General features: G+C 35.7%; 1 protein-coding gene across 10 annotated transcripts in view; it reads right to left on the reverse strand.

Moving 5' to 3' along the window:
• Positions 1-26,508, reverse strand: part of MECOM (MDS1 and EVI1 complex locus) — a 526,926-nt gene that overhangs the window by 5,567 nt on the left and 494,851 nt on the right. For 6 of the 10 annotated variants that reach the window (XM_036898346.2, XM_036898345.2, XM_036898353.2 and 3 more), the window contains 8 exons: positions 24,100-25,456; positions 21,646-21,733; positions 16,985-17,011; positions 10,867-11,033; positions 9,718-9,795; positions 6,099-6,268; positions 4,043-4,187; positions 562-795 (listed from right to left, as the gene is read on the reverse strand). In XM_036898346.2, the coding sequence (XP_036754241.2) occupies positions 562-795; positions 4,043-4,187; positions 6,099-6,268; positions 9,718-9,795; positions 10,867-11,033; positions 16,985-17,011; positions 21,646-21,733; positions 24,100-25,456 (2,266 nt within the window). The remainder of the gene's footprint in view (positions 1-561; positions 796-4,042; positions 4,188-6,098; positions 6,269-9,717; positions 9,796-10,866; positions 11,034-16,984; positions 17,012-21,645; positions 21,734-24,099; positions 25,457-26,508) is intronic. The other 4 variants (XM_036898348.2, XM_036898349.2, XM_036898356.2 and 1 more) reach the window with 3 other exon arrangements.

The raw sequence follows: 26,508 nt of genomic DNA on the forward strand, positions 1-26,508 counted from the left end.
GCAATACAATGGAGACAGAATTCATACACTTTTAATTTCCATTTAAAATAATGGGGGGAAAAGCCAGCTATGATAATATTTAGTCAGGAGCCACTATTCACAGGAAAATACACTATTGCCATAAATTTAACTTTTTGGTTAAAGTTTTTCCATTAGAAAAATCTATTTATATAGGTTACATATATTTCAAATTAAGTGAAATTTATCTCAATACTACTTGACTTAGTATACACCAAAATTTTTAATGAATTAGATAATGTTGAAATCTCTCTTTTTCTTTGCATTTTATAGGTAGAGTCGAAATAAATGATTGTGCACTTGTATAACTTTCATGTATGTACTTATGTTCTTGCAGATTATGCGACGGCCACCTTGTTTTCATCTGTTTAAAATTAATCCACTGAGTATGCATTGCTCATTTAAATTTACTTTTTATGATTTATTACTTATAAATTGCTTGCCACCTGAAATATTGCTCTAGTGGAAAAACAGAGCAGAAGGAATTGCAACTGCATGTGTATTTACGATGGCTTATTCACTAATGTCACCTGCGGCACTCACCTCACTGGGGACGTCTTGCAACTCATCTCCAGGGCGCTATCTTCATAGTCCTCCTCAGGGTTTCCTTCATGTATATTACTGGTCACTGGTTCTTTTCCTGTTTTTCCAGTAATATCGTTGTCTTCATCCTCCTCATCTAACAACACCTCATCTTCTACTTCTTCATCATCCAGTAAATCTGAATTTTGACTGGTCACCAAAGCTTTTTCATCCTTAAAATGACTGCCATTCATTCTTTCATTGGAAAGAAAAAGGCCCAGCTATTGGTTTCATTTTAAACGAGCAGTAAGCTTTATTATCATGTCTTCCTAACAATAGTTTAGAATTTCAACAATTCTATAGTAAATTTTTATTGTTCATGCATTATGGCAGCCATGGGAAAATAATGGAACCTCACATATGAGAAAATGAAGCAAAAATAATAATTGGGTGATTATTCAGATAATAAATGGAGCTTCTGGCAGAACTGGAAAAACAATCTCAGTCTTCTCCTTATCAGGCCTTTGCCTGATAAATGATATCATTATATATAATATAAAAAGCTCACAAATGTTTTTCTCTACATGTTCACTAATTACCATATGACTACCCACCATTTAAAATAATAGGTTTCTAGAAAATTCATATCCCTGAGCAACATAACACACAGGCCTAAAGTGAATCTAAAAGTTCAAAGAAAACATTAAGGTAGCTGCCAAGGACCAGGTGACATTTGTGGTTATGCTACTTAGACACTCTACTCAAACTTGGAAGTTATTGAAACCTCACTTGTTTGTACTATTTTCTATCCTTGATTGTCCTGATATAAAACAGTTCCTTGTTTCCCAGAACACTGAGGTGGGAAATGATCTAAAAATGTAACTATCTTTCAAAACAGTAGTCAAGTATATCTAATATGATACAAAACAAGAATATAGTACTTTAAAAGTCATTTGTAATATTTTAGTTTGTAATGTAATATTTAATATGTAGCTGCAAGGATTTTACTACATGATTCAAAAGCTTAATGCTAAAAAATAGTTTAATTACATCAAAGACCAATTTAATACATTTGACAGCATTTATGAAACTATGATACACATTTTATGCTTTAACATAAACATTAAAGTATGTATATAAATTGAATTTAAGTTTCATTGTAAGACTTAAAAGTTGAAATTAAGTTACACAATGATTATAAGTTTTGAACTAGAGAATATCTCCTCTGAACCTCCAGCCTTTTAAAGATACATGACCAGGGAAGTTAGTTCACTTCTCCAAGTTCAGAAAGCTTGTTGGAATGGAACCATTACAGGCATCCAGTTGTCCTGATTCCTGGGCCAGTCATAACCTTTCCATTTTTATCTCAATCCTTTACCTCTTTACTAAGCCAGGAAATTTGTCAAAATTGTTAAGTTATTGTTACATGCATGTATGATTTTTCACATTTAATGTAACTATTTCACAGATTATGGAAGATCAGGTATCAGCAATTCACTGCATCACTTTCCCATGTAAAAAAAAAATGAGTATAAAGTAATATTCTGATTTCCCAAGGTAAAAATAAATAAAACAATCTTGGGTGTGACAGATGCACAAAGTAAAAATCCTAGAAAAAGTAATATCACAATTATTAAGCTTTTCATACAGCCGATCTCTTAACCTCTTTTATCGAAGAATGATGAAAACATGTTTTGCACAGGCATAAGTTATTAGTTTCCAGATACACTGCCAACTTGCTAGCTTGAATGGATTGAAATTGTTATTTTAAAAAAAAGAGAAAGAAAAAGTAAAAGAACAAAAGAGTGCATGGATGAAAACCAAAAGTAACAAAGCCAACAAGATGAAGAAAACCTATTTGCTAATTATACTTTCAAACATGGCAGTTTATGGGGCACAAATTATTCATCGAAAGTAGCCCTGATAGGAGTTGAGGGGGGAAAAATTAGCTGACTCAGTCTTCTACTTCTGTGCTGTTTAGACATGTTGATACCAGATGTTGCAGCTATATGCAGGCTCAGAGATCTCCAATTAAGGGCTAGAGAAACTGATAGAATCTCAGAGTCCGAACTGACATGGTTTTTTCAATATTTCTTACTTGTATCATGTAAATATCATTATCAAAATTTAAGACTATGACTTTCTTACTTGTTCTTACTATGTTGTACTTTGGACCATCTGCCTCACCTTCTTTCTATCTCTCTCTCTCTGTCTCCTCTGTCTCGCTCTCTGTCTCTCTCTCTCTCTCACACACACACACTCACACACACACACAAACACACACACGTGTGGGTAAGCAGAAGGAAAAACACGCCCAACTGCACAGAGTTGTGGCTCTTATCGGACTTCTATACAAGTTGAAAAACAGAAGTGGTCATACATTTTTGTTATTTTGGGAAATAATGTTTATATGAAGCTTGCCTTAAGGGAAAAACTACCTAAAATTATTAATTTTGACTTTTAATAGCATCAAAAATAGAGGACACTAACAATAACACTTGTAGGATGAAAAGAAATGGAACTGTCATTCAAATTTACAATGCAGCATCCTAATTTAATAGGCAATTGGATAGTTATGTTCAGAAAAAAAATCTACTTCTCAATATCAGTTATCTAATTATAACTGATAGATAAGAAAAATTAAATCCATTGGTTTTGGTAAAATAATGTTTCATTAACATCACATAAAATGTAAAATACTAGATAACTGTTAATTATTATTAGCAGCAGCATTAAAAGTTTTGCTTTATGAATAAAGCCATGTGGGCTTAATGATGATGACAGAGGGAGCCAGGGCATCCCTGGCTGCAAACAAGGATGGCCACACCCACTGAAACAAACAGGCCAGACGTAAAGGAGCGGCCATCTGAGAGCATATAAAGTAGTGATGGAATCTTATTACAAAGTCTCAGATGGTTTTTATGGAAAGATATTTATATAAATATGTACATATATATATACACACATATACATATACATATATATATATACACATACATATACATATACACACACACATATACATTATAGCCATACAGTCACAAAATATATGACATCTAATGGTAGCCACTATTGAATCAACTGAATCTCTGTGTTGGCTTTGCCCTCTACTTGGAAAGTTTTGATAAAATATTCTAATTAGCTATGAAGAGAGAAAGAACAGAATGATGATAAAAGCATGGGCTCTGGAATCCAACAGCCTAGGTTGAATCCTGTTTATTAATTACTTATATGACCTCTGGCAAATTATTTAATCTTTTGTAGCTCCATTCCTTCACTGAAAAAATTACATAATAACAGTCACTATCTCATAAGGTCATTAGGATACTCAATTTAATTAATGCATGTAAAGGGCTTAGATGAGCATTTGGTGTTTAATCTGCATTAAATAAATACCAGCCATTGGTGGTAGGTGTTAGTGTCACAAAAGTGGGAATAGCAAATGTATTTGAAAACATATTCATTTCAGAAATCAGTTTAAAAAGGAGAACACCAGTCTTACCTCTCCTCCATGTTTCTGGGAGATTGGCTGCTGTGATTGCTATTCCCAATGAAGTTTCGAATTTCTGTGAAGTAAGCATCTTCTTTGTCATCAAGAATCGCACCAGTGTTTTCTAGTTCGGAATGAGGCGACGATGTTGCCGTACCTGCGGGGAGAGAAAGCCTTTTGTGAAACAGGTATTACTTACTGGTCACTTGGTTTTGAACCTTATTTCTTTCTCACTTGATCAGGCTTGTTTTCTAAAACAGGCTCTTTTGAATATTAATAATGGAATTTTTTTAGGAGGTCAAAGTCTCCCAATTTACCACAGTGCACATGCCCATGAAAATCTCTTGGAGAATATTTCAAACCACTGAAATCATGAGGTACAATCTCCCAAAGATGGTATTTTTCCCACTAGCCTCCTCCTATTCCCACTGGGACCTGGGAACATTTTTACTCAAATAATGAGGTGATAGAGTGAGGCAAATAGTAAATCTCTAAAGAGATTGTGCCGGAAGAAGCTGCATGCTCAGTCCTGGTTGCAGGCAATGGCAATTTATTGCTCCTGTGCTGAACTGCACTTCCAAATAAAGACTGAATACATACTGAACATTCTGTGTTCTGATAATGGTAGGCTAAGCCTTGGGTAGACTCAACACACCAGCCCATAGGGTGGTACACTATGGCATTAAGAGGACCATATTGGATCTGCTGATTACTAGATGATCTTCAGCTTCCTTACCTATAAAATTAGAATCATAATACCTTATCATGAAATTTTGTAAGGTGTCTATAAACTTTACATGTGGTCTAACTTTATACCAACATTTGCTTTGTGCTGTTTATCTTGACCACAAAATATCTATAATTTAATAAATTCATCACAATAGATGACAAAAATAAGAGTTTAGAGCATTCCTCAGCTTAATGAAATATAATCTGGGTCAACAAATATGTACTGAATGTGGATGTGTCAGAGTTTTAATTTATTCAATTATTTTCTGAAATAATTTTGACTAGAAAATTATGGTAGCATGCTGTAAGGATGCACACCAAAAGTGTGACCACTTTTGTGTACCAGATTAGGCTTCTCAACAATCTGGTATTTTTAAACTATGACCATTTGACTTTTGGCTTAGAGGAAAGTAAACAGTATATAAGTTATAAGTTATAACCACCCAGGATCATAGCAATGTGTTTGCACAGTGGAGGATGGATTAATAATAAATAATTCCCTTAAGAAAATACCACTTTTTATAAATTCAACTTTTCTCTGTTCTTAAAAATCTCTTTTTCTGGACTATGTGCTCAGCCCCTTCCCTTGGCCCCATTATTTCCTTTATTCTCTAGAAATAAATTGTGGCTGCACAGAGTGGCTCCGCACATTTAGGCCTGCTGGCAGATGTTAGCTAACAGCTTATTAGGAGACAACACAAGAGAACCCACCATCTCTTCTGGTAATTGTATGCTGGCAGGTCAGAATTTAGGGAACGCTAGTTGTTGTTTGGGTTTGTTTGCCACTTTCAACTTAATTCTACCCCAGGATTTGTGGCCCAAACCACACCCCCTTATGGGTTAGCTTGGTCATTTTGACAATCTTCTGTTGCTGATCTCTAAAAAGTTACCCTGGAGATGTTCTCTGAACCCCAGGCCCTCTGCAAAGCAGCCACAGTTTCCAGGTTATCATTCAGAGGGTGGTGTTCTGGGGCTGCCAGTCTGGAAATTCTGCATGCCTTGAGGCCACATTCTGTACCAACAGGTAGAAAGATTGTTCCCTGCAATTTAGGAAACCTAGATTCACAAGTGTCCCATGAGTTTGCGCCATGGTTCTCTTTGTTTGAGATTACCCATTGAGAAGAATCCCAGAGAATTAAAAAACACTCCAGTTAAGGGCCTAAGCTGTATATTATTAAAAAATTACACTATTCACATCATTCTAAAATCTCAAGGGCCATGTGCTGTAATTTTTAGGATCTGATTCTGCTGTCAAAGTGGAAAGAGAGAAGAAAGATCACGATTATCTTTTAAAATAAGAAAAAGATGCCATTATCTTGCAATACAATGGATCACCTACCAGACATGTTCCCATTCTCATGTTTCTTTAGGTGTCTGTCTAAATTGGTTTGTTGACCAAAACACCTATCGCATAAGTGACACTTAAAGGGCTTCTCCTTATTGTGGATGTTGCGAACATGCCGCTGCAAGTTAGAAGATATGCTGAATGATCTGTCACAGTATTTGCATCTGAAAAATAAAAACAGAAAAAATATTTGCAAGCAAAATCAAAAGATACTTCTCGAAGCTAGTAAACCTGATATCCAAAATTACTACCCATAAAACAACATATTAGAGTAAAGGCAGAGGCAAGAGTCTTATTCATACAGTCAGGATTTCAATCCCAATGGACTTGGATTGCTTTAAAGATTTTCATGACTTTATGAAAAACCATAATGAAATATTGGTAATTTCACTGGTCTCAAATGTATTAGGGTAATCAGTTCCAATATTTTAAATAAACCTCACAAAATTAAGGACATTAAGAAGTAGTAGTACTGTTCTATCTTCTGCTTAAATTCTTTGTAAACAAACATGGAAAAATTCATGTATTCTTCAAATAAAGTAAAAAGATCATTTTTTAATTCAAAACGGCAGTGTCTGATTAATTTCTTTGTAAATTCATTTTCTCAATGCGACACCTAAAGGAAATTCTGTTATCTTCACCAAAATAGCATGAAACATTCCAAACTTTTAAAACTGAGGCAATGTGAATAGTTTCTTCTGATACCAATTATTTCATCATCTGTAGTAATTAGTAGCCCCCAAGTCTTTCCTCTATTAAGGTTTAAACTGCTATAGAAGAAGGTAAGCATGTCACTGAATTCTCCTTTTGGAATAAAAACAAAGGTCTTTATTAAATCCCCTTCTCCCAAGTGTCCCCAACTCTCCTTTTCTATTTTCTTAAAGAGATTGTGGCAGTTCTGAACCAGGTCAGTTTTTCAGGAAAGTATTTCTTGTTGGGTGGCTAATTGTTTCTGCCTTCCATGTGATAAAAAAATCATAAATTACTTTCAAGTTCTCCTTTAGTCATAAGATTAAAATGTAATCCCCCTCTGACCCCAGCTCTTATCAGTGAGGAAGAAACGTGATAATTTATGGAGTATTCTCCTCTGGAGTATTAGATTGCTTTATTTGTTTATGTGATTTTTTTTTTTTGTATATGTATTGCTTAAAAGAAAAGTTAACTTTCTCCAGATGACTTTTAAGTGGAAATTCTAACTTAGCAGCCAGAAAATCCCTAACTCATTCTTCCATGTGTGAAGGGCCCTTCTCCCACTTCTGAAGGCAGCCTCAGTGGTTCAAGGGCTCTACTCAGAAATCACCGCATTCCACTCCAAGTGTTTGGGCTTTACCGCTGTCTCTACATGATGCCAAAAGTCTAGTTAGTTCAGTGGGAAAAATAAATCTGTTAAACTACTTATTTAGTCATTGTATCAATAAATCAACTCAAGGATTCATTTAATTTTTCCTCCTTAAAAATCTGTTCTGGTATCATCCTCAACTTTCTTCTTATATTAATTTAAAAATGGGTAAAACCCCACATTGACAGTAGTTATAATATCTTAGTCTCTACTTTTGAAAAAATGTATATATTTATATATATGAGTCATGGCCTACTCTACAGTAACTTCATTGACTTCCAAGGCCCACTACATTTAGAACAATTGTACAATTAGCACAGTAGTGTTGTACTAAGCAGAGCAACCTAGGAAACTGATAGAGAAAACTTAAACTCCCATTCAAACACTTTAGAAAAATTTTCACTGAAAATATTTTCTACACAAATCACAGAGAAGAGAGATTTTGTCTCCGACATGCTTCCAACTTTGTGTTTATATGCAAAGGAGCTTTTCCAAATCTAATAAGCATCATCCATTCTAATATGAATAAAATTGGCCAATAAGGACATTCTAAAGAATAGTTGTCTGTTACTTTGTATCCTTCCTCTGGTAATGCCTTGGTGAAAAGGTTGAGTGTTCCTAGATAAAAAAGCATTTCATTCTACTCTAATACACTGAAAGCCTAAGGTGGTTAAAAGCCTAAGATTTAGAAATATTTTAAATAAACACATAGCAAAATCATGAAAATCATAGAAAAACATATACTATTAAGAATTTGGATGTAAACACAGGGGTTATAAGAGTCTTCAAGATCCGAGATCACGGTGTGAGATTAAAACCCTGACATGAGAACCCTAGGGCTGGGCTTTAATCCAGTATCTATTAGTACCAGGCCTTACAGAAGGCAGTTAGCATCCGTGAATCTGAGCTTTTTTTCACTTGTATAACAGAGGAACAGGACAAATAATTGTTTAAGGTCTCTAGCCATGGAAAATTCTGGTTTGTGTTTTGAAAAATACTTGTACAAAAACAGCACCACTTATGGGGTAGATCAAAATCACAGAATTCAGATACAAAAAAGAGCAAAATAAGCATATCATAGCTGCATACCAGACCCTTGGCCAAAACAAAATGTAATCCACTTATGCAGATTTCTGGAATCTGAAATTTTCTTGAAAGGGGAAATCACCTAACACTTCCCATTTTCATAACTCTCCAAAACCTAGCATATCAAGTGCATTTTATCACATAAAGTAGAAATATGACTAGTGATTTATAAAATATTTAGAAAAGCAAAAAACAAATGTAAGAAAACACTCTATTATTTTCTGAGTTTAAGTCTCTCTAGTTTTTTCCTAAAATTTCAATTATCTTCAAATGAGAATTGTCTTATTCTCGTATGCAAAAAAAATCTCTTAAACCTGATAAATAATTTATTTTAATGGAAGAAGTGAACATTCAGAGAAAAATAATTTTACACCTATGCAATGCATAAGAATTTCAAAGCAGCATGAAATTATGATATTAACATAAATAACATTCATTCTTTGAAAAAATATTTATGAGCACCTAGTACTGTGTGCAGTGTATCACACATTAAACGGTACATTACATTTTAAAACTGGGAGGCAGAATGTTAATTATCTTCACTCTTTAGTAAATAATAATATTAAAATCAGACACGTGCCTCATGTATCATATGGCTGACCATGACTTTGAACAGAATAAGCTATTTAGGAATTGTTGGTGGAATTGTCCCTCTTATAATATATTCTACTTTACCTGTTCTACCCCTAGTTCTACATTTTCTTCCTCCTTTTTAAGTTTAAGATTTATTCCTTAAACCTCCTTTTAGGACCTGTGGACACTAACTTAGCTGTACTGGGAAAACAAAGTTACGTATGAGTGTTAACGCCTAACAGAGACTTACAGCTTGGAAAAAAGAAGTCTGCAATGTTATGATTATTGTCCACCAAAATGGCACTAATTATTGAGACAAGAAAGTACTCAAATAATTTTTTAAAGAATTTTTAAATGGCTAACATTTCTTTAACGCTTATTCCATACTAGACACTGCCAGGCCTTTTAAACTAAGATACAAGAGGCCTTCATTAATGAAATTAGAACTCTTCTAATTTTTTATCCTAACCGTTAGTTAATTCTTCTTTGACTCAAAATTGAAAAGACTTACAATTCAAACATGTAGAAAAGTAGCCTCCTTTAAAATTGTGTCAATGAGTCCACTTTAATTATTATAATATTTATCAAGATATTCAGTAAAAAGCATTGTCAAACCTGTAAGGCTGCTCCCCTGTGTGGGTTCTCAAGTGCCGTGTCAGGTTCGCAGACCTGGGAAAAATCTTGCCACAGTATCTGTTAAGAAAAGATGTTTATAAGAGGAAGCCAGTACAATTGACTTTATTTCACTCAAGCCACATAGAAGCCAGATGCTTATTCCTGATTTAATTAATCTTATATGGAACTCACATGTCTTAGGTATTTAAAGTTCGCAACACAACCATTCTACAGATCTAAATAACTCTACAAATAAAAGCTGTGCTCAGATCCGGTTGAATTTGTTCATGCATAAACAAGACGTTTATGAAAATAGACTTTAGTTTTGATGACCCCCATACACCTCCTTTATTAACTATGTATTTTTATATTCACAAATTTGAACCAGACAAGGGGATAAAAAAATGACAAGAGTCTGTGATTCTGGGTTGATGTAAACAGATTTCAAATGTTTCAACTCATTTTACATGTCAGCCTTGATGACAACTCTCTACATTGAGTGGTATCAGATCAGACAAGATTCTAAGACCTCATCTATCAAGGTATGTTCCTATAAAAGCTGTTCTGGAAAGGAAGTGACACATTTTCCAAAGAGCAGATAAATTGATATGCCTGAGTCAGATGCCAAACATTTCTGAAGACAATTTAGAAATTACAAGCATGATTCACTTAAAAAAGAAAACAGAAAAAAAAAAAGCTTTACTGTACTACTGATGAGTAACAAGAAACTTATTAACTAGCTTTCTTCATTCATCAACCTTATTCGTCCTTCATTAATGACCTTATGCTTCAATGCCATGACAATTAATATAGTGCTTGAGGACAGTAGCATTATACCTTTGGATGAAAATAATTAACTGTGAAAGAAAATTCATAAATATCAAAGTGAAACAAGTAGATAGTATCTGGACTGTTTCCAACCTCATTTATCACAACCAAATGGCCTGTGTTAAAATTCTCATTTAATAATAATTTTTTAAAACCACTATTTTTATATCTCACTAAATTAAGAGTACTTTGAAGTGCTTGATATCTATCATGGGTGCTATTAATCATCAAATCAGGAATAATTTCCAAAATAAACAGTAGGGCCTTTGAAATCAGAAGGGAGACTTTTGGGAAGCGGGTAGTAATTAGCTTTGCAGTTACCTGCAAGTATAACGCTCTTTCCCTTTCCGAAGGAGGTTCTCTGGCAGGGCATTGGGAGGCGCTCTGAAGTTAAACATGGAGGGCACTGACTGCAGAAGTTCACTGGCCTCTGGTTTCAGGGCACTGAAGCTCTCTAGCTTCTCTGCCATGTTTTCAATAGCTGACATCTGAAAGGCAAAAGCGCAAGAACATGAAGGACCAGTCTGCCATCTTTTCTTCTATAATAATCTCTAGCAAATGAAGAAATCATGAATAAAATGGAAACATTAAATCTGCTGCATGTAATGGGCTGTAGAAAGAGGTTATAGGGTCCCAATATTAAATAAACAAAAGAACTGTTTGATTTTGGGAATAACAAAGGTGGAACCAGGTTTATAAAATGCTGGGTGAATTTTTCCTTAAGACCTTGGTTAGACTGTTTTATAATTATTTGATATACAATTAAGCAATGAAATACATGAGCAATAATAAAGTTAAATTAGGCTTTTATTAAATTAAGAGGTAGCATTAGCATTATGCTATGGACATCAACAGTAACCTGGAAAATATAGGGAAAGGTTTTGCATGCCTTGCCTAGGTAATAAAAACCACAGGAATCATGGAATTCGATGAAAAGAATGCACAGCACGAAAAATATCAAGTGTTCCAAAATTACTGCTTCAGCCAAATGTGTATAATGCAGAAGGAAAAAAATTAAATGTGTAAGAGGTGGTTTGCCTAAGCTATGCTAAATTAATATTTGTGTATACTAGATTTTTAAGTGGGATCATGTACAAAGAATTTTGAGGAAATATTAATTTTTTCCAATAAAGACTGAGTTGCAATGACAGTTCATGATACATTATCATAATTTCATATAACTTAGGGAGCTGTAGTATAACTCACTATTACAGAAATATTCTTGAAGAAAAACTGTGCTGCCTAATTCTTTCTCTCAAATAACCTAATTTATTTTGCTTCAATTATAATCTTCAAGTTTTTATAATTTACCTAATTATAATCTTCAAGTTTTGTCCACCTGCATTTGTATTTGACAGTCACAATCAGAGGGTGGCATTTACTTTTAAAAGCAGTTGACCCTTACTATCCACAGACGGATTCTCCACCTTACTTCAGCCCTCCCAAAATGTTGTTTCCACAGTGTGCTTATTTTATTTGGAAGCTGCTTACTGCCGGATTTTTAAGTAGAAAAGCAAACTCTCAGGCCATCTTGTTAAATCAACTCACCCATTATTTATTTGGGTCTCAGGGCAGTATGCCACTGGAGAGCTCAGAAAGCTGTTTAAAAGGTGTCTGCATTCTTTATGCACTCTGTGTGTTTCCCAAAGAGCAGGGTGGTAGACCAGAAGTCTCCACGCAAGGATTAAAAATGGCAACAACTGTACATTCAAGCAACTATTCAACCCAAGAGGATGATTCTTTTGCTGATGAGATGGCCAGACAGAGTCGGAGGCCTAATTTATGAACTCAGGCTAAGAGTAAAAGGCAACACTTTCTACTACTCAAAAGGAAAATGGACAAAATACAATATTCTGTGGACACACAGCTGGACAGAATACTGCTGACTTCTTAAACTAGAGCAAAATCTTAATATGGCCTGAACATGGTCCTCCTCTTACAAAGGGAATATTGTATGCTTGATTCTTCAAATGACTCTTTATGTTGTAGTTAGCTCTCTTTCTTTTCCCTTTATCCTGGAGCCTGCTCTCTCATCTCATGCCCAGACTCTAATGCTGGCTACAAATTGCAACGTACAGGGTACCACTGCCAATTTGCCAAATGTCTTTCATCAAACACGGTGCAAAAAAATTCTCAGAGGAAAGTCAAGACACATTTACTTGTCAGACGACAAATGTGAACGCATTGGGAAGCAGTAGGGGCTAGAAGCTCAGGGGTTTGATTCATAATCACTCAGCTGCTAAAACATTCTCCACAGATGCAAGTGGACAGCACATTTGTCACTATGAAGGATTCTGACACATACTGATCACAGGGCAGAGATATGGAATGATGCTGCTGTTTGGAGTGGTTGGCAGAAACTCTGTCCCCGCAGAATATGGCCATTATCCCCCTCTCGCCAGAGCATTAGCATTTTCATTCTACTTTGGATTTAATTTATTAAAAATCAATCCAGAAATATTTTATGATACTAATTTATTTGCATTTATTCCTTCTAATTGTTCCTTGCAGAAAATCATTTTGATATTCCACCCTCTGCAGAATATATTGTCTGAGTGAAAAATGACCTCTGGCCTTCAAGCTGATTAGCAGTAACAAGCAAGGGTAAGGGTCATGATTGTATATATTTATTGGGAAGAATAGTTAAGTGCTTGGGTGATGATTATAGATGTTTTATTTATGTACATTTAATATTTGAGTAAAGTTTCATTATCCAGTGGTTTTAAATCATTTGAGTGTCCACCCTGCTGACACACTTAGATTCCTGCAGCAATACATCTTATAGAAAACACTTTTCCTTTTTTATGGAAAATAGCTTACTCATAACTATTATTATCCTCCACTTTCATCTCTAGCACACATAAACTACAAGCCCTTCAAGTTATTTAAGAGCTATTGGCTGTTGAGCTTTGGTAGCTGCTAATAGCTCCTTTTGAAGAAAGATCACTGTGATTACCTTACCTCAAACTGTTACGATTTGGGAAAATCATCAAGACACAAGAAAATATATTATGGGTTTGATGAGACATTCTTAAAGATAATAGGAAATAGAATAGGGGTTACCCAAACGCCTCTCTTATAAGACACTCCCACCTTTGGTTTCTGGTGTCAAATGAAAAGAGGATTAAATTGAAGTGGAGAGGAGAGAAGGAAGGTGGGAAGTGAGCTGAGGGTGGTTATAAACACCAAACACACACACACACAACTTTCTGTCCAGCAGGCAATCACTGAAGCAACATGAAAGCCATCACTGAATCCTTCCTTTCATCTTCATAAGATTTGCTCTCAAAGCACTTGACCTCAGCTGAAAAGAGTAAGTTTCCCTACTAGGAGAGATGGAAGTGAGTTAGACATCTTCCAGTTGGGTAGTTTAGCAATTTCTGTGACCAACATCAGCCCCAGTCTGCACCTTGGGTTTAGGCATTAGATTAAGAAGAGCTTTATCTAGTACATGGGTCAGAACCCCAACTTTATCTAGCTCTCTGCGCTGACTCAGGAGATAACATGCATTTTACAGGAGAAGGAAGTTTTGACATTAATTTTAAAGTCTCACTTTGTACATTAAAAATCAAAATGAATTAGGACAAACGGAACAGAATCTAGCTATACATCTTTTTTGTTATGAAAAAATCCAATGAGAATGGCAATGTGCACTACTATGAATGAGAAATTTGCTGAGGATAGGGCAAATAAAGAGGAAAAGTTAGATCATATACTTTAGTATGTATTGCCCTGTGTCCTATTAATGTCCTAGGCTAATCTCTGATCAGTAAATGACAGTCTTTTTTTCCTGTGGAACAGTAAGTTTTATTTACATATATAATAGTTGTTGATGGTATCTGCAGCCAGATGTCTGGAAAAGGAAGTCATTTCACCCCCTTCCAGTCCCCAAGAGGCTATTAACTTCGTACTGACGCAAACTAATGTGTAGACACAATTCCCTAGCTCCTACCAAAAAATGTAGCTATCTCTCCAGTCAAATAAAGCTAGTATTTTTAAAAACATTTCAGCAGGCAAGATATCATCAACTGGATCCTAAGCACTTAACTTAATATTTATTATCTGGCAGCCAATAATTGATGACATAAAGAAGTTTCTCATTAAAACTATTAAAGTGACAACCTGATTATACACAATGATATGTCCAATGGCACCATGAATTATGTGACCTAATGTTTCGCAAATTAGATTACACATGCCTTTATCATAAAATAACTGGCTTTTCATAAATAACTTATGATGGGAAAGTTTGTAGGTTTGATAGTTTTCTATGTTTATTTTCTTGATAATCTTGAGAAATCTCAAAATCATGGCCATTTAAGAAAGAAGTAAATATTCATATTTTATGGTTATCTCATTCCATATATCACATTTAGCAGTCATGATTATGAAATCACTTAGAGTTTTTTACCACTCAATATTATAAACCTTAATATTTTAATATTTCCCTCTAGTATGTTTTATAATACAAGTATAAATCCTAACTCTTTGAAACCTATGATTCAAAGAATGGGAATGTTTCAAAAGCACTGATGTAGCAGCTGCTACACAGTTGTATTATCAGGAAACAAGGTCTAACTTCAAATCTGCACTAGCTTTGTAAATTGGTAGAACCATTGGCCACTCATGTAGAGGACAGAACGTCATGCTTGAAGCAGCTAACAACACAGCTACTGCCAAGTAGCTCTCTACCTTAGATGGATGAGGACCATGACGAGGGATACAGGGCAGACCTCTGCCAGGAAAAGCAGGCAAGGACACTGGAAATACAGGCCTAGATAACCAATGAACAACCCCAGCTGCTGCACAACTTGGCCTAAGGAAGTCTCTCTCTTTCTCTCTCTCCTCTTATGCTTTTGAAATAAATGAACTTAACCCTTAAAAGTCTATCAGGATGATTTTGAGAGAAATCTTCTGCATCCGTGGATGTTTTATTGCCCTTGTCTAGCTTGGATTAACACTTAGTCTACAGGCACACACCTGATCATCTACATTTGCTCTCTTACAACACTAAACTATGTTTTCTACCTTTATCTTGCATCTACCTACCACTTCCGCATTTTATTAAAAATAATAATAATAATAATAAGGGAGAAATGTGGGATTCACATATAAATCAAGTATAAAAATCAAACGAATATTCATATTTGACCTGATTGTTTATAGTTCATAATGCGTGATCAAAACCAAAAGTTTCTGTGATGACTGCCCTTGTACTGTTCACCATGTAAGAACTTATTCACTATGCAAGAATTTGTTCACCATGTAAGAACTTGTTCGTTATGCTTCAGAAGATTGGAGACTGATGGGAATTAGGCTTGGGGTGGATTAATGAATGTGCATTGAGCATTGAGTCCCCTATACAGAATTTTATTGTTGTTAACAACCATTTGATCAATAAATATGAGAGATGCCCTCTCAAAAAAAAAAAAAAGTCTATCAGGATGAGAACAATTACAGTTCATCACATATCCCACAGAAGAAATAAAATAGGAGGAATTTCTGGTAAAGGAAAACTAATACCAGACAGAAGAAATAGTAAATGTTAAAATAGTTTATGTATAATTATATGGTGATGAAAAGAAAATTGAACTATATTCCAAATTTTACCCAAAGCTCAGAACCATATAATTTTGAGTGAAGAAGAGAAGGTAGAAACAAAAGCACATATACTTGGGGGAAATTTTATAGTATATGCATTTACATGTTTCCATTGACCCAAGCTCTACTTGGTAGTGAAAACTAAGTAAGCGGTATTCTTTGTATCTTGAATAAAAAACAAAGCTGTCTGGTAGTATCATTACCAGAAAACTGACTGTATCTGGAAATTGTAACTGAAAGTTGAGGAAGTGAGCCCCAGTGCTAAAAGATCCATTCACTAGTTAGATAGAGACTGATAAACATGTATTCATTCTTATTACTCCAAATAGCCAGAACCAAGTTCTGCCCTGGGATATATGGAAGTGTAATTCCAATGTCAGCTTGTGTCTACACATAAGATTGGGCATTATCCTTCTGAAGGTTTTATCAAAAAAAATCTTTAATATGCTGACACAGGCTCCCCCAAATAATGGTTGTTTCCACTTAATGACCCATCTTGAATCCTTTTTTGGCAACATGCCAAGCGCCCAGGAAGAGTTCTACATCAAGGTATAGTCACATGGAATGGGTCATATTTATAGAATAAACTCCCTTCCATAAACCAAGTATAGCTCACTAAATGCCCAAGTATAATTGAAAGTGTTTAAGTGTGTGTGTGTGTGTGTGTGTATATATATATATTTTGCAGCTTGACCAAGCTGGGAAATGAACTGCTGAAGCCTATCATATAATGGAAAGGAGCTCAGAATTCCCTATGTCTGTACAGTAACTTATAATTTAAGTTGTTTTGCTTTTAATGCTATATTATTTTAGTCAAAAATATAAGTAGGAAACTTACCCAAGTTCTCTGATCAGGCAGTTGGAACTGGGAGCAAAATTGAAACAAAAACAAAAATTACTTCTGGATCAGTATCTTTATTACAATGTATCCTTTGAAAAATTAACATTTTTACTAAGTAATTTTTGCTTATCATGTAACTGTACCTCGAGTAAAAGCTCTGGAAATGAAAATTAACTATTTTCATAATACTGCTGAGTTTCCTCTATTTACCTAAATTAAATTTTAGAATCAAGGTTATAAGCCAGAATGTTGTACTACAGGCTATCTACTACCAAATCTTAAATATAGCAAGGCAAAGACTTACTTTTCATTCACAAGAGTCCTATACTTTAATAAATAAAAAACGAAGCAATTTCTGGCAAAAAAAAATCTAATCTCTTGCATTTTCAAAATGTTAATAAAAAAGAAAATAAGATACTCAAATGAGAGTCACTGAGTAACAAAAGGTTAAAGTATTATAAGGCACCGCTTCACTTTGACTGGCATGGGACTCAGACCATCAGTAATCAGAACACCTAGAGATATTAATGAAAAGAACTACAAATGTCTAGTTATTTATGAAAGAATAACTGGGAAAAGCTTCAATAAGTTAGAAGGCTTTTTTGGACACCAATGTTCATTTTCCAGAACACAAAAATACCATTTTACTTGGTAAAGGGAATATATCTTGCTTTCTTAAGTTATGGTATCTTTAAATAGTAAAGATACATAGTTTTTAAGGATAGAAGTTGTAGTGCAGAAAAATCTAACAGTAACAAATACTTGTTGAAAGCAAACCAGAAGAGGAAGGGCAAAAGAGTGAAGTGATTTTTCACATCAATATATAAATCAAAACTTGGGGAAAGAAAAAATTTCCCAGTTTCCTGGGATGCTGTAACAGGGTGGTTAGACACTTTAAAAGGAAGAAAATAAAAATGAATGCATACAGGACAGAAATGGAAGTAAAAACGAGTCTTTGTTGTATATGGACACAAAGCCAAACATCTATAAAATTAAATGCATAAATAACCAAAAGTTAAATTTTAAGTATAAGAAAAGCAAATCAAAGAATAAGTGCCAATCTTACAATAGTGCAATTACCAAATGATTCCTATGGCAGTTCAAAGGAGCTATTGATGTGAATTCAAAGTTCCCCAAATGCAAACAACCCAATGAAAAGAACATGTGATACCACTCTCTCCAGCTCACCTACTGGTGGCTGACATCTCCTTTTCAAAATTATAATCTAAACTAAGAATCCACAAGCAATTTCAACCTTGTATCCAGGGAGAACCTCTATGGCGCTTATTTCCCCTTATGAGTTATATTGAACTAACTTGTTTACAAGAGAAAAATAGAAGGTTAAATAGTACTCTAGTGGCCTGACAGAGCAAACATACTTCTTTAAGAAATGAACTAAGAGAGGAATTTAGACCAGGAGAATGATTAAAATATATATATATATATATATATATATATATATATATATATATATATATATATATATATGTGTATCTTTTAATTTTGATGTATGTGTTCCTATAACTTCAAAGTATTTTTGACAATGATTTTTTAAATATATATTATTACTATTCCAAAAGGCAGTAAGATGGCCTAATAATTTTTAATAAAATTCAATAAGTACCTATTGCAGTGTTCACCTTTCATTGATTAGGAATTATGCCCTGGGGAGGGACATGCCGGGTAGAATAGGAAGACATGCAAAAATTGTAAAATCAGGCTTGCCTGGAGAATATCACTTTATATATCTATTTATAGGATTTACATATCTATTTATTTGTTTCCCCAAAAACACTGAGAATATATGATCTCCTCTTTGATATTAAGATAGCCCTGAGAAATAGACGGGGCAGGTTTTACTCCCATTCTGAAGACAAAGATCCAGAAGCCCCAGAGGGACTGTGTGCTCTGCTCCAATACTTAAATGGGAAATGAAGTGGTGAATGGTTATATTTACCCATGTTTAACTTATAATATCATGGCAAGTCCCGGGAGTAAAGGAAAGCCCTTTCATTTTAGCTTCTTGCTCTGGGTCACTCTTACTGCTGTCAAATAAGATGCAGCGCCAAGAACACAGTGAGCATCTTTCCAAGTACTTCTGGGTACAGACTACAGCCCCACCAAGAAATTGGTCTCGGGGGGATGGCAGGAGGGGATTTTACTGACATTCCTGTGTATTCAAGAGAAAAGACTTCTGCATCCATTAACACTAAGAGCTTTTCCTCCTTTAGGCTCTTCTGCATGCCAAACGCTAGGCTGACCCCTGCAGCTGCCCTGGTAAGACTGGAGGGGGTGTCCCATTACATTGACAAAGAGGGCTCAGAGAGAGGTGCTTCATTGCACAAAATCTAAGCATTTTTGGTAATACGTAGTAAACCCAGTTGTAAAGCAGTTATTTCAGGCCCCAAATCCCGGGCAGTCTTTTTTTGTGCATTTGTTTTTGTTTGTGGGAAGGTGGATCTTAGAGGCAAGGTTGGAATTGATAGAGTATGCTAGAATGAACAAAAAAATTCTGCTGAAACTTCAGAACATGTGAGGCAGATTTTCTGAAAACAGAGGGACCGGTGTGGGGGCTTGGTGAAAATGGGGTAAGCCAAGCTTCTCCCAGGTGACAGTCTTTATGCCACTAGTGTAATGTATAGCCAGTACACATGAAAACGGCCATGATGGCTATAAAAAGAATGAAATATTTCTGTAGTAGTTGGTTCTGTATACAGCTTCTTTCCCAAGCACCCAAAGGTTCCCCTGCTGCCCTGGACTCCTCCTGAAAGACCCTTTGAGCACCCTGCCAGCCCACAGCTAAAGCATTAATAGTTGGTGCAGCAAAGGCTTTCAGGACCCTGCTCCAGAATGATAGAGTCTATTCTGATTGGTCAGTATGCATGATCTACAAGGTGTTAAATATTTTGATTATCACTCTGGGGTTCCTTTCAAATAGCAACATGCAGGAATAGGCAGTCCCTTACACCAACACCTGGCATGCGGCAAGGAAATCCTCTGCCTCTGTGCTTCCACAGACATGCTCACAAAGGTGGGGGGAGGGAGGCTGGGGGGAATGATAGCTCTTCTCCAAGCACTGTACATGTGCCTCATCTTTTGTGATCCCTCCTTAACTGTGGGAATATTAAAACATAGCAGATTTTCTGATATTATTAGATTAAAAATATGCACATACTATGTTTATAACAGCTGTATGCACATGTGGAATTACTGGTGGGCCGAAAAAACTGCCCATCTCATGAACCAGTAAATTTACCTTGGCTAGCTAAAATCTGAATTTCAGAAATAGAGACCTTACACCCAACTCCCTCCTCTTACAGATATGGAAACTGAGAGCCAGATCGACCTAGTTGCTCAAAGACACTGATCCCCAGTCTTTTTTTCTCCATTATAACATGTACCCATAGCACTAAATTTTGAAATGATTAATTACTAGATTCTAAAGATAATTAGAATAGGAAAACAATATGATTATTATAATTAAATGTATATAACTATAACACCCTTATAAGCATTTAGTTAGAAGGAAGTTATCAAGAGAGATATACTTTTTGTGCAATGACACAAAATGCATATTATATTCAGGTTTATTAGTCAATGAGGCCTACAAGTGCAATTTAGATCAGCCTAAATTTAAAATATAAGTACCTGATAAACACTTAACTACTTTAGAACTTGTTTAAGGTAATTATGGAAATGACATCATTCCTTAGCCTTCTTATATAAAATGAATATCAACTAGAATATTTGTAACCCTTTTTATACTAAATCATATGTTCTTTCAGTTGAAATAGGATTTTTGAACAATGATAGATTTCTCCAGCTATTCCCAGAAGATGGTATTTCAGCTCTCATACACTGTTGTTCATGACTGTGAAAAGGTACTAGAAAAGGTAAAGAAGTGGGAATGGGGAACAGGGGGAGTCATATCCCAAGATTATTTGATCTAATTACCTCATAACTTTCTATAAAACATTTGTGCTTTCAACCCAATTCTGACTGACATGTAAGCCAGTTTTTTAAAACAACCATATATGTAGGACATAGGGATAAAACAATTGGATAATTCTGCTTTGCATTCTCTTTGCAATGAGAAACTGTACATATTTTGATAAGTGGACACAACTCCATTCAGCAAATAGCTCTGTGTACTGTGGTGAATTCTTGTACAATTACAGAACTTAGCTGGAATGCCCAGCAATCTCTAGATAAATTCCTTCACCCTCTATGGTAATAACTTGTCAGGTAGACTCATTTCCTGTTTTTATCTAAGCACCAGAAGAACGTGAATAACCTTCATGAGTTTGGGACAAGTCACACTATGATCCTTTTCTAACTATCTGTAATTTTTTAAACCCAAAAGACAACTTCAATATCTATTTTCTTCACTGAAAATACTCCAAAACACACTTTGGCTCAGTAAGTAGTTAATAGTAGACAAAAAGTTAATATCAAAACTATGTTATTTTGATGCATATATTAATTACTTTTTCCTTAAAGAGTTTGGTTTTTCATTCTGCTAGAATTTCCTGTGTTCTTCCACACCAGCGTCATAGGAAATCCTAATGTTCTCAAGATTTCTTTCATTTCATTGCACCTGCTTTTCAGGATCAACAAGTTAGTTTACAAGCTTGAGGTCTCAAATTCAAAATACTTACTTGTGGGTGAAATAAGAATCCTGGAGAAGGTCTCAAGTATTTCTCTTTTAAAGCTTCAAGAGGGTCAGTTAGTTTTCTTTTCTCTACTCTGAAAGGTTAAAATCAGGTTTTGGAGATGAATCAGTCTCATATATCCATCACAACATAATCACTGACATTTAAAGCAGCTGACAATAAAGCAAATGGTAGGTTTCTGGGAAGCACAGCAATAAAAACATTAAGTCTTTCAGTTCTTGAAGAACACTCATGGCACTTCTGGGCAATCAGAGAAACAGGGTCCTATTTTAATGGGAAAGTCCTACTGAATGACTAGTAATAATAAAACGAGAAAATATAAAAAAAGGAGTTACAAACTCAGAGGCATTGGTCACAAATTTGTACCTTCCCATTTCAAATATAGGTAAGATGCTTGGTGATTTTGAAATCATAAGGACAGAGTTCATTTTAAAAATTAAAGTCATTTTCTAACATCCCAAATAGTCATTATATTTCTTCCATATTTGCCAATGACAGCAGGAGAATTTCTAAGCTTACTTTATACCCTGCTAGACACCCTTTAAGTGACAGGCATCTTTTAGATGCCACTGCTGATAAATAGGCAGGTAAAGTCGATGGTGTGGGAAGAGAAGGAGGAACTTTTTGAAGAATAGGAGAGACATATAAACTTATCTGTACATCTCTTCTGTTTTTTTTAGAAGTGTTTGTCATTCTCTTTTCTATTAAGCCTATAGGAAATGACATCATGGATTGAATGAATTTCTTTCACCAACTGTTGGTAACTTTCTTTTAAATGATGTTGAATAAGTTCACTTAAGATAGAATCAAAATGAATAAAACAGCTATCATTTCTTGAAATTTTATATATGCTATGTTTTGCATACACTATTTCACTCATTAAAATGGGTATTCTTATACCCACTTTATGAATGAAAAAGTTTAAGATAAGGGAATCCGAGATTTCAACCCATGTTTTGTACTAAAACTGGGGTTTAGGTCTCCCATTAGTTTGGTAAAATGACAGACCTGGAGCCTTAACTGTGACTGAAATACCTGAGAAGATTAAAATTAGATTAAGCAACAGCCAGGTTAGGAGGTGATAGAGAAGAGTATAATGGGTGTGTTGAAGAACTGGAAGCCCCTTGGGAGGGTCTAAGAAAGGAAGTCTGAGAAATTATCTTCACAAAGGACTAAGATATGTCACTGGGTTGGAAATACCACCTTACTGGCAATGTGTAACATGCAAGATACACACAAAAAAAGGAAAAACCTGTTTTCCTTTCTTTTTCCTTCTCTACTAATAGAACTGTCACAGCAATTAAAAAAAAATTTTTTTTGAAGTGCCCAAGCATGGTATTCATGGTTCTGAGGTATTTTTGTATTGTCCTGTCTTATTCCCCTTTCCATGCTCAAGTGGTAGTAGCCCTTAATGCGCTGGCAGTATTTCTTGGTTAATGTATCACTGATAGTTTAGGTAGAAAAAGAGTTTTAAGTGAAAAGAGCTTGCAACCTTAGTACCTATTAAGTAATAGGAGCTAAGCAAATATTGTTGAATAAAAGAATAGCACAAAATTGTCTCTTCATATAATTGAATCAGGCAAAAATATGCAAATACTCCCATCTTAAATAAGTCCAATAAAAAATTATCCACTGACTCTTGATGATGTTCAAGATTTGAGTGGGAAAGTAAATGTGAAAATGCTTGGAAATATTTAAAATACATAACAAGCGTTATTCATACTTTTTAAAGAAAGCTAATATTTAAAAACTAAATCACTCTGAATGGACAGATGAGCGTGACAGAATACTGCCTAAGAGGCTTTTTGTTAAGCATATATGTTTCCCCCCAAGGATTTTTGGATGCATCGAAGAAAACTGAACAATGAAGGCATTAAACAGAGACATGTTTTTAAGCTGATCACTCACATTATATACTAAACACTTTTGTTTCATTTACTGGGGCTCTCAGGCAATTTATTTAGGAACAGCGTATGACCAGTGCTTATTAAGGATGTGCCGGTAGGTGAACAGAGAGTAAGCTCTTGCTGTTCTACATCCCATCTCATTCCAAATAACCTGACCTATTTAAGTACCCACACATATTTGCATTAATCCTTCAGGAGCCTCATTCTTCTGCCACTTGACAACTTGCTTTAAATATGGCTTTCCCATATTTTCCACTTCAAAAAAAATTGTGTTTAAAAATAAATTTATTATCAAGGGAAAGAACTCTGTGGGCCTATTCCAAAACCCCAAATTCAGAGACATCCAAAAATAAGTCCAAGCCTAATGAGTCGACTTTCTGAATAAAAAAACGAATTCACTAGATCAAACAAGTTTACTTTCTGCTTTGTAAGAATCATAATAAAAATGGTTTGTTAAGATTTCTAAGTACATAGTGTAAACACGACCTTTCGCATATATTTCCACACTGAACCATCTCCCATCCTCCCTTACCTGTAAATAGGGTCCATAAAGAAAGGAGTGGGTCTCGCGTGTTGCAAGGAACCATCTGAGGATGGTCTGGTTTCAACACTGCTTCCTTTCTTTTCCCCAAACACGTGGTTTTTCCGAGGCTCCGTCAGCTTTGTCCCACTGGCTCTACTCCTACTGCCCATACTTAGATCCAGGGGCTGGTCCTGGCTTGTGGCAGATGTTGCTGGAGGTTTGGAGGATACAGGAGTCAAGGGCTTCTCGTCCTTTCGCTTAGTGGTGAGATCAAAGGGAGACTCAGAGCTTCCCTTCGGCAGTTTCTTTACTTCACTTGGTGATTGGGGTTCCATTTTCAAAGGTAACGATCTCAAGTCTCTATCAGGAAATGGGTACATTGACTGAGAGAATGCTGGAAAAAATGGGAGGGGAAACATGGAAGGGTAAGGTAAAGCTCCAACTTTTTTGTCTTGCAGCCCCACCAGTCCTGTTGAACCAAAGTATTTTTCAGCAATAGAAGCAATAGCCTTTATAGAATCATTCACAGCTCCTGACACGGCAGTTTGCTCCTCTAAAGATGGTGAGAAAATGGAATGATTGCTGTATTCTTTCTTATTATGTATTGAAGCCAGATTCTGAAGAGGGCTTACTTTGTCTTTGAACATTTTACCATTTTCTTTAAATTTCTCTTTATCACTTTCAATGTCACTTTCCAGATCAGAGCCCGAGGTTGTTTCCAGGTCACTGCCACTTGGAGTACTGACATCATCAAGGTCACTACTCTCTGACTGGTCACTGATTTTCTCAAGGGGCCTCTCTTCAGAGGACCTCTCGGGCTGGAGCTCCACTGGCTTATTGTCCCCTACAGGTGGGTGTTTAGATAGTGCCTTCAAAATATCCTGTGTGGCTGGCAGTATCTGAGGATGTGTCATGAGGGGACTTTGACTTTTGTTTGTCTGTTCAGTACTTGATAGTCCTTTAACAGGAGAACTAGCAGGTATCAAAGGAGGCCTGTGGTACAAGCCGGAAGGAAACAGACCGGGGAAGCTAAAAGAAAATCCAGGAGCTGTTGGAAAGGTAAGACCAGCAGGATGCCTATTGGCGCCAAAATAGTCAGCAAGGCCCGGGTTGGCATGACTCATATTAACCATGGACGTTTTATCCATAGCTGGGGTTCCAGGAAGTGAAATGCCTTGGCCAAAAAATCCACCTGCCGCAAAATGGTTCTTGCCCTCACAAAACCTCCTGTGTTTATTTAAGGAAGACGTAGTGCTGAACATTTGTCCACAGTCTTTGCACTTGATTTGGGTTCTGCAATCAGCATGCATGCGCTTATGACGACAAAGGTTTGAAAACTGAGTATAGGATTTATGGCAGACCTCACCTGTGTGCAAACAACAAAAAACAATCTCAGGCTTTATGGCAATTGCTTCTGAATTTAGCAAGTATCACAACTGGTTTACCCAAAATTTCAATTAGGAAGCCAGGAAAAGTTGTTGGAGGCACCAGTCGGGGTGCACCAAACACAGAAAACCCCATTTCACTAGATTCCAAAGCAAGGCATCCAACCTGACAAATGTCTTGAGGCAGCACAAATATTTCATATTTAAATATATATATATATATATAAAATATCTTGTCATCCCCATTGCATAATATTTTGCATAGCTGTGTATTTAAATATTTAATATAGAAAAGTCCAAGTCCAGCATGCATTGATTTCCCACCCAATTATTACACTAACAGAATCTTGAAAATTAAAGTCTTAAGATGTACTAAGCATGACACATTAATAGGAGCCCTTTAAAATCTTATACCATTTAAAGAATTCCATATCGTGGGCACCAAAATAAAATTAAGCAGCCTTTCCCTCGACCAGAAACTTCTCCTTTATTCCCTCTCCCCTGGGGGAAAAAGCCTGTGACTGCTCTACCATTATTTAATTTGCATTATATCATACACTCTCATCATTCACACATCAAAGCCACACAACAATGCACATTGTGTATTCTGAGACATTTTTAACAATCATTTTCATGATTTGAGAAAGACTGACATAATTTACAATGGCTCTATTTTAAGCCTGCAAAGGAAACTAAATTGAATGTGGCCCATCCTGCATTGCTGGTTCCCATGAACTATGAGCACGTCCTCTGACTTCCCCTCACACCAGTGGTTGTGCTAACCTTCCTGCATTTATGAAACTCCCGTCCTTGGGAAATATGTCCACTTGTTGTCATATCTTGGCCGGCTATCTTGGGGCTTGATTTCTAGGTGGCTCAGCCAACCACAGTCGGCAGGGAAGAGTGCTTGGAGAGCTCTGTTCCAGAAAGAGCGTAGCAGTGGGTGCAGCTGGGAAAGAACCCTCTTCACCGTAAACTTGCCAGAAAAGTAGAACATCTTCCTCCTCACATACACGTAAACAGATCTGAGTGT

The sequence above is a fragment of the Manis pentadactyla genome, chromosome 1 (assembly GCF_030020395.1).
Source record: "Manis pentadactyla isolate mManPen7 chromosome 1, mManPen7.hap1, whole genome shotgun sequence".
NCBI classification, from domain to species: Eukaryota; Metazoa; Chordata; class Mammalia; order Pholidota; family Manidae; genus Manis; species Manis pentadactyla.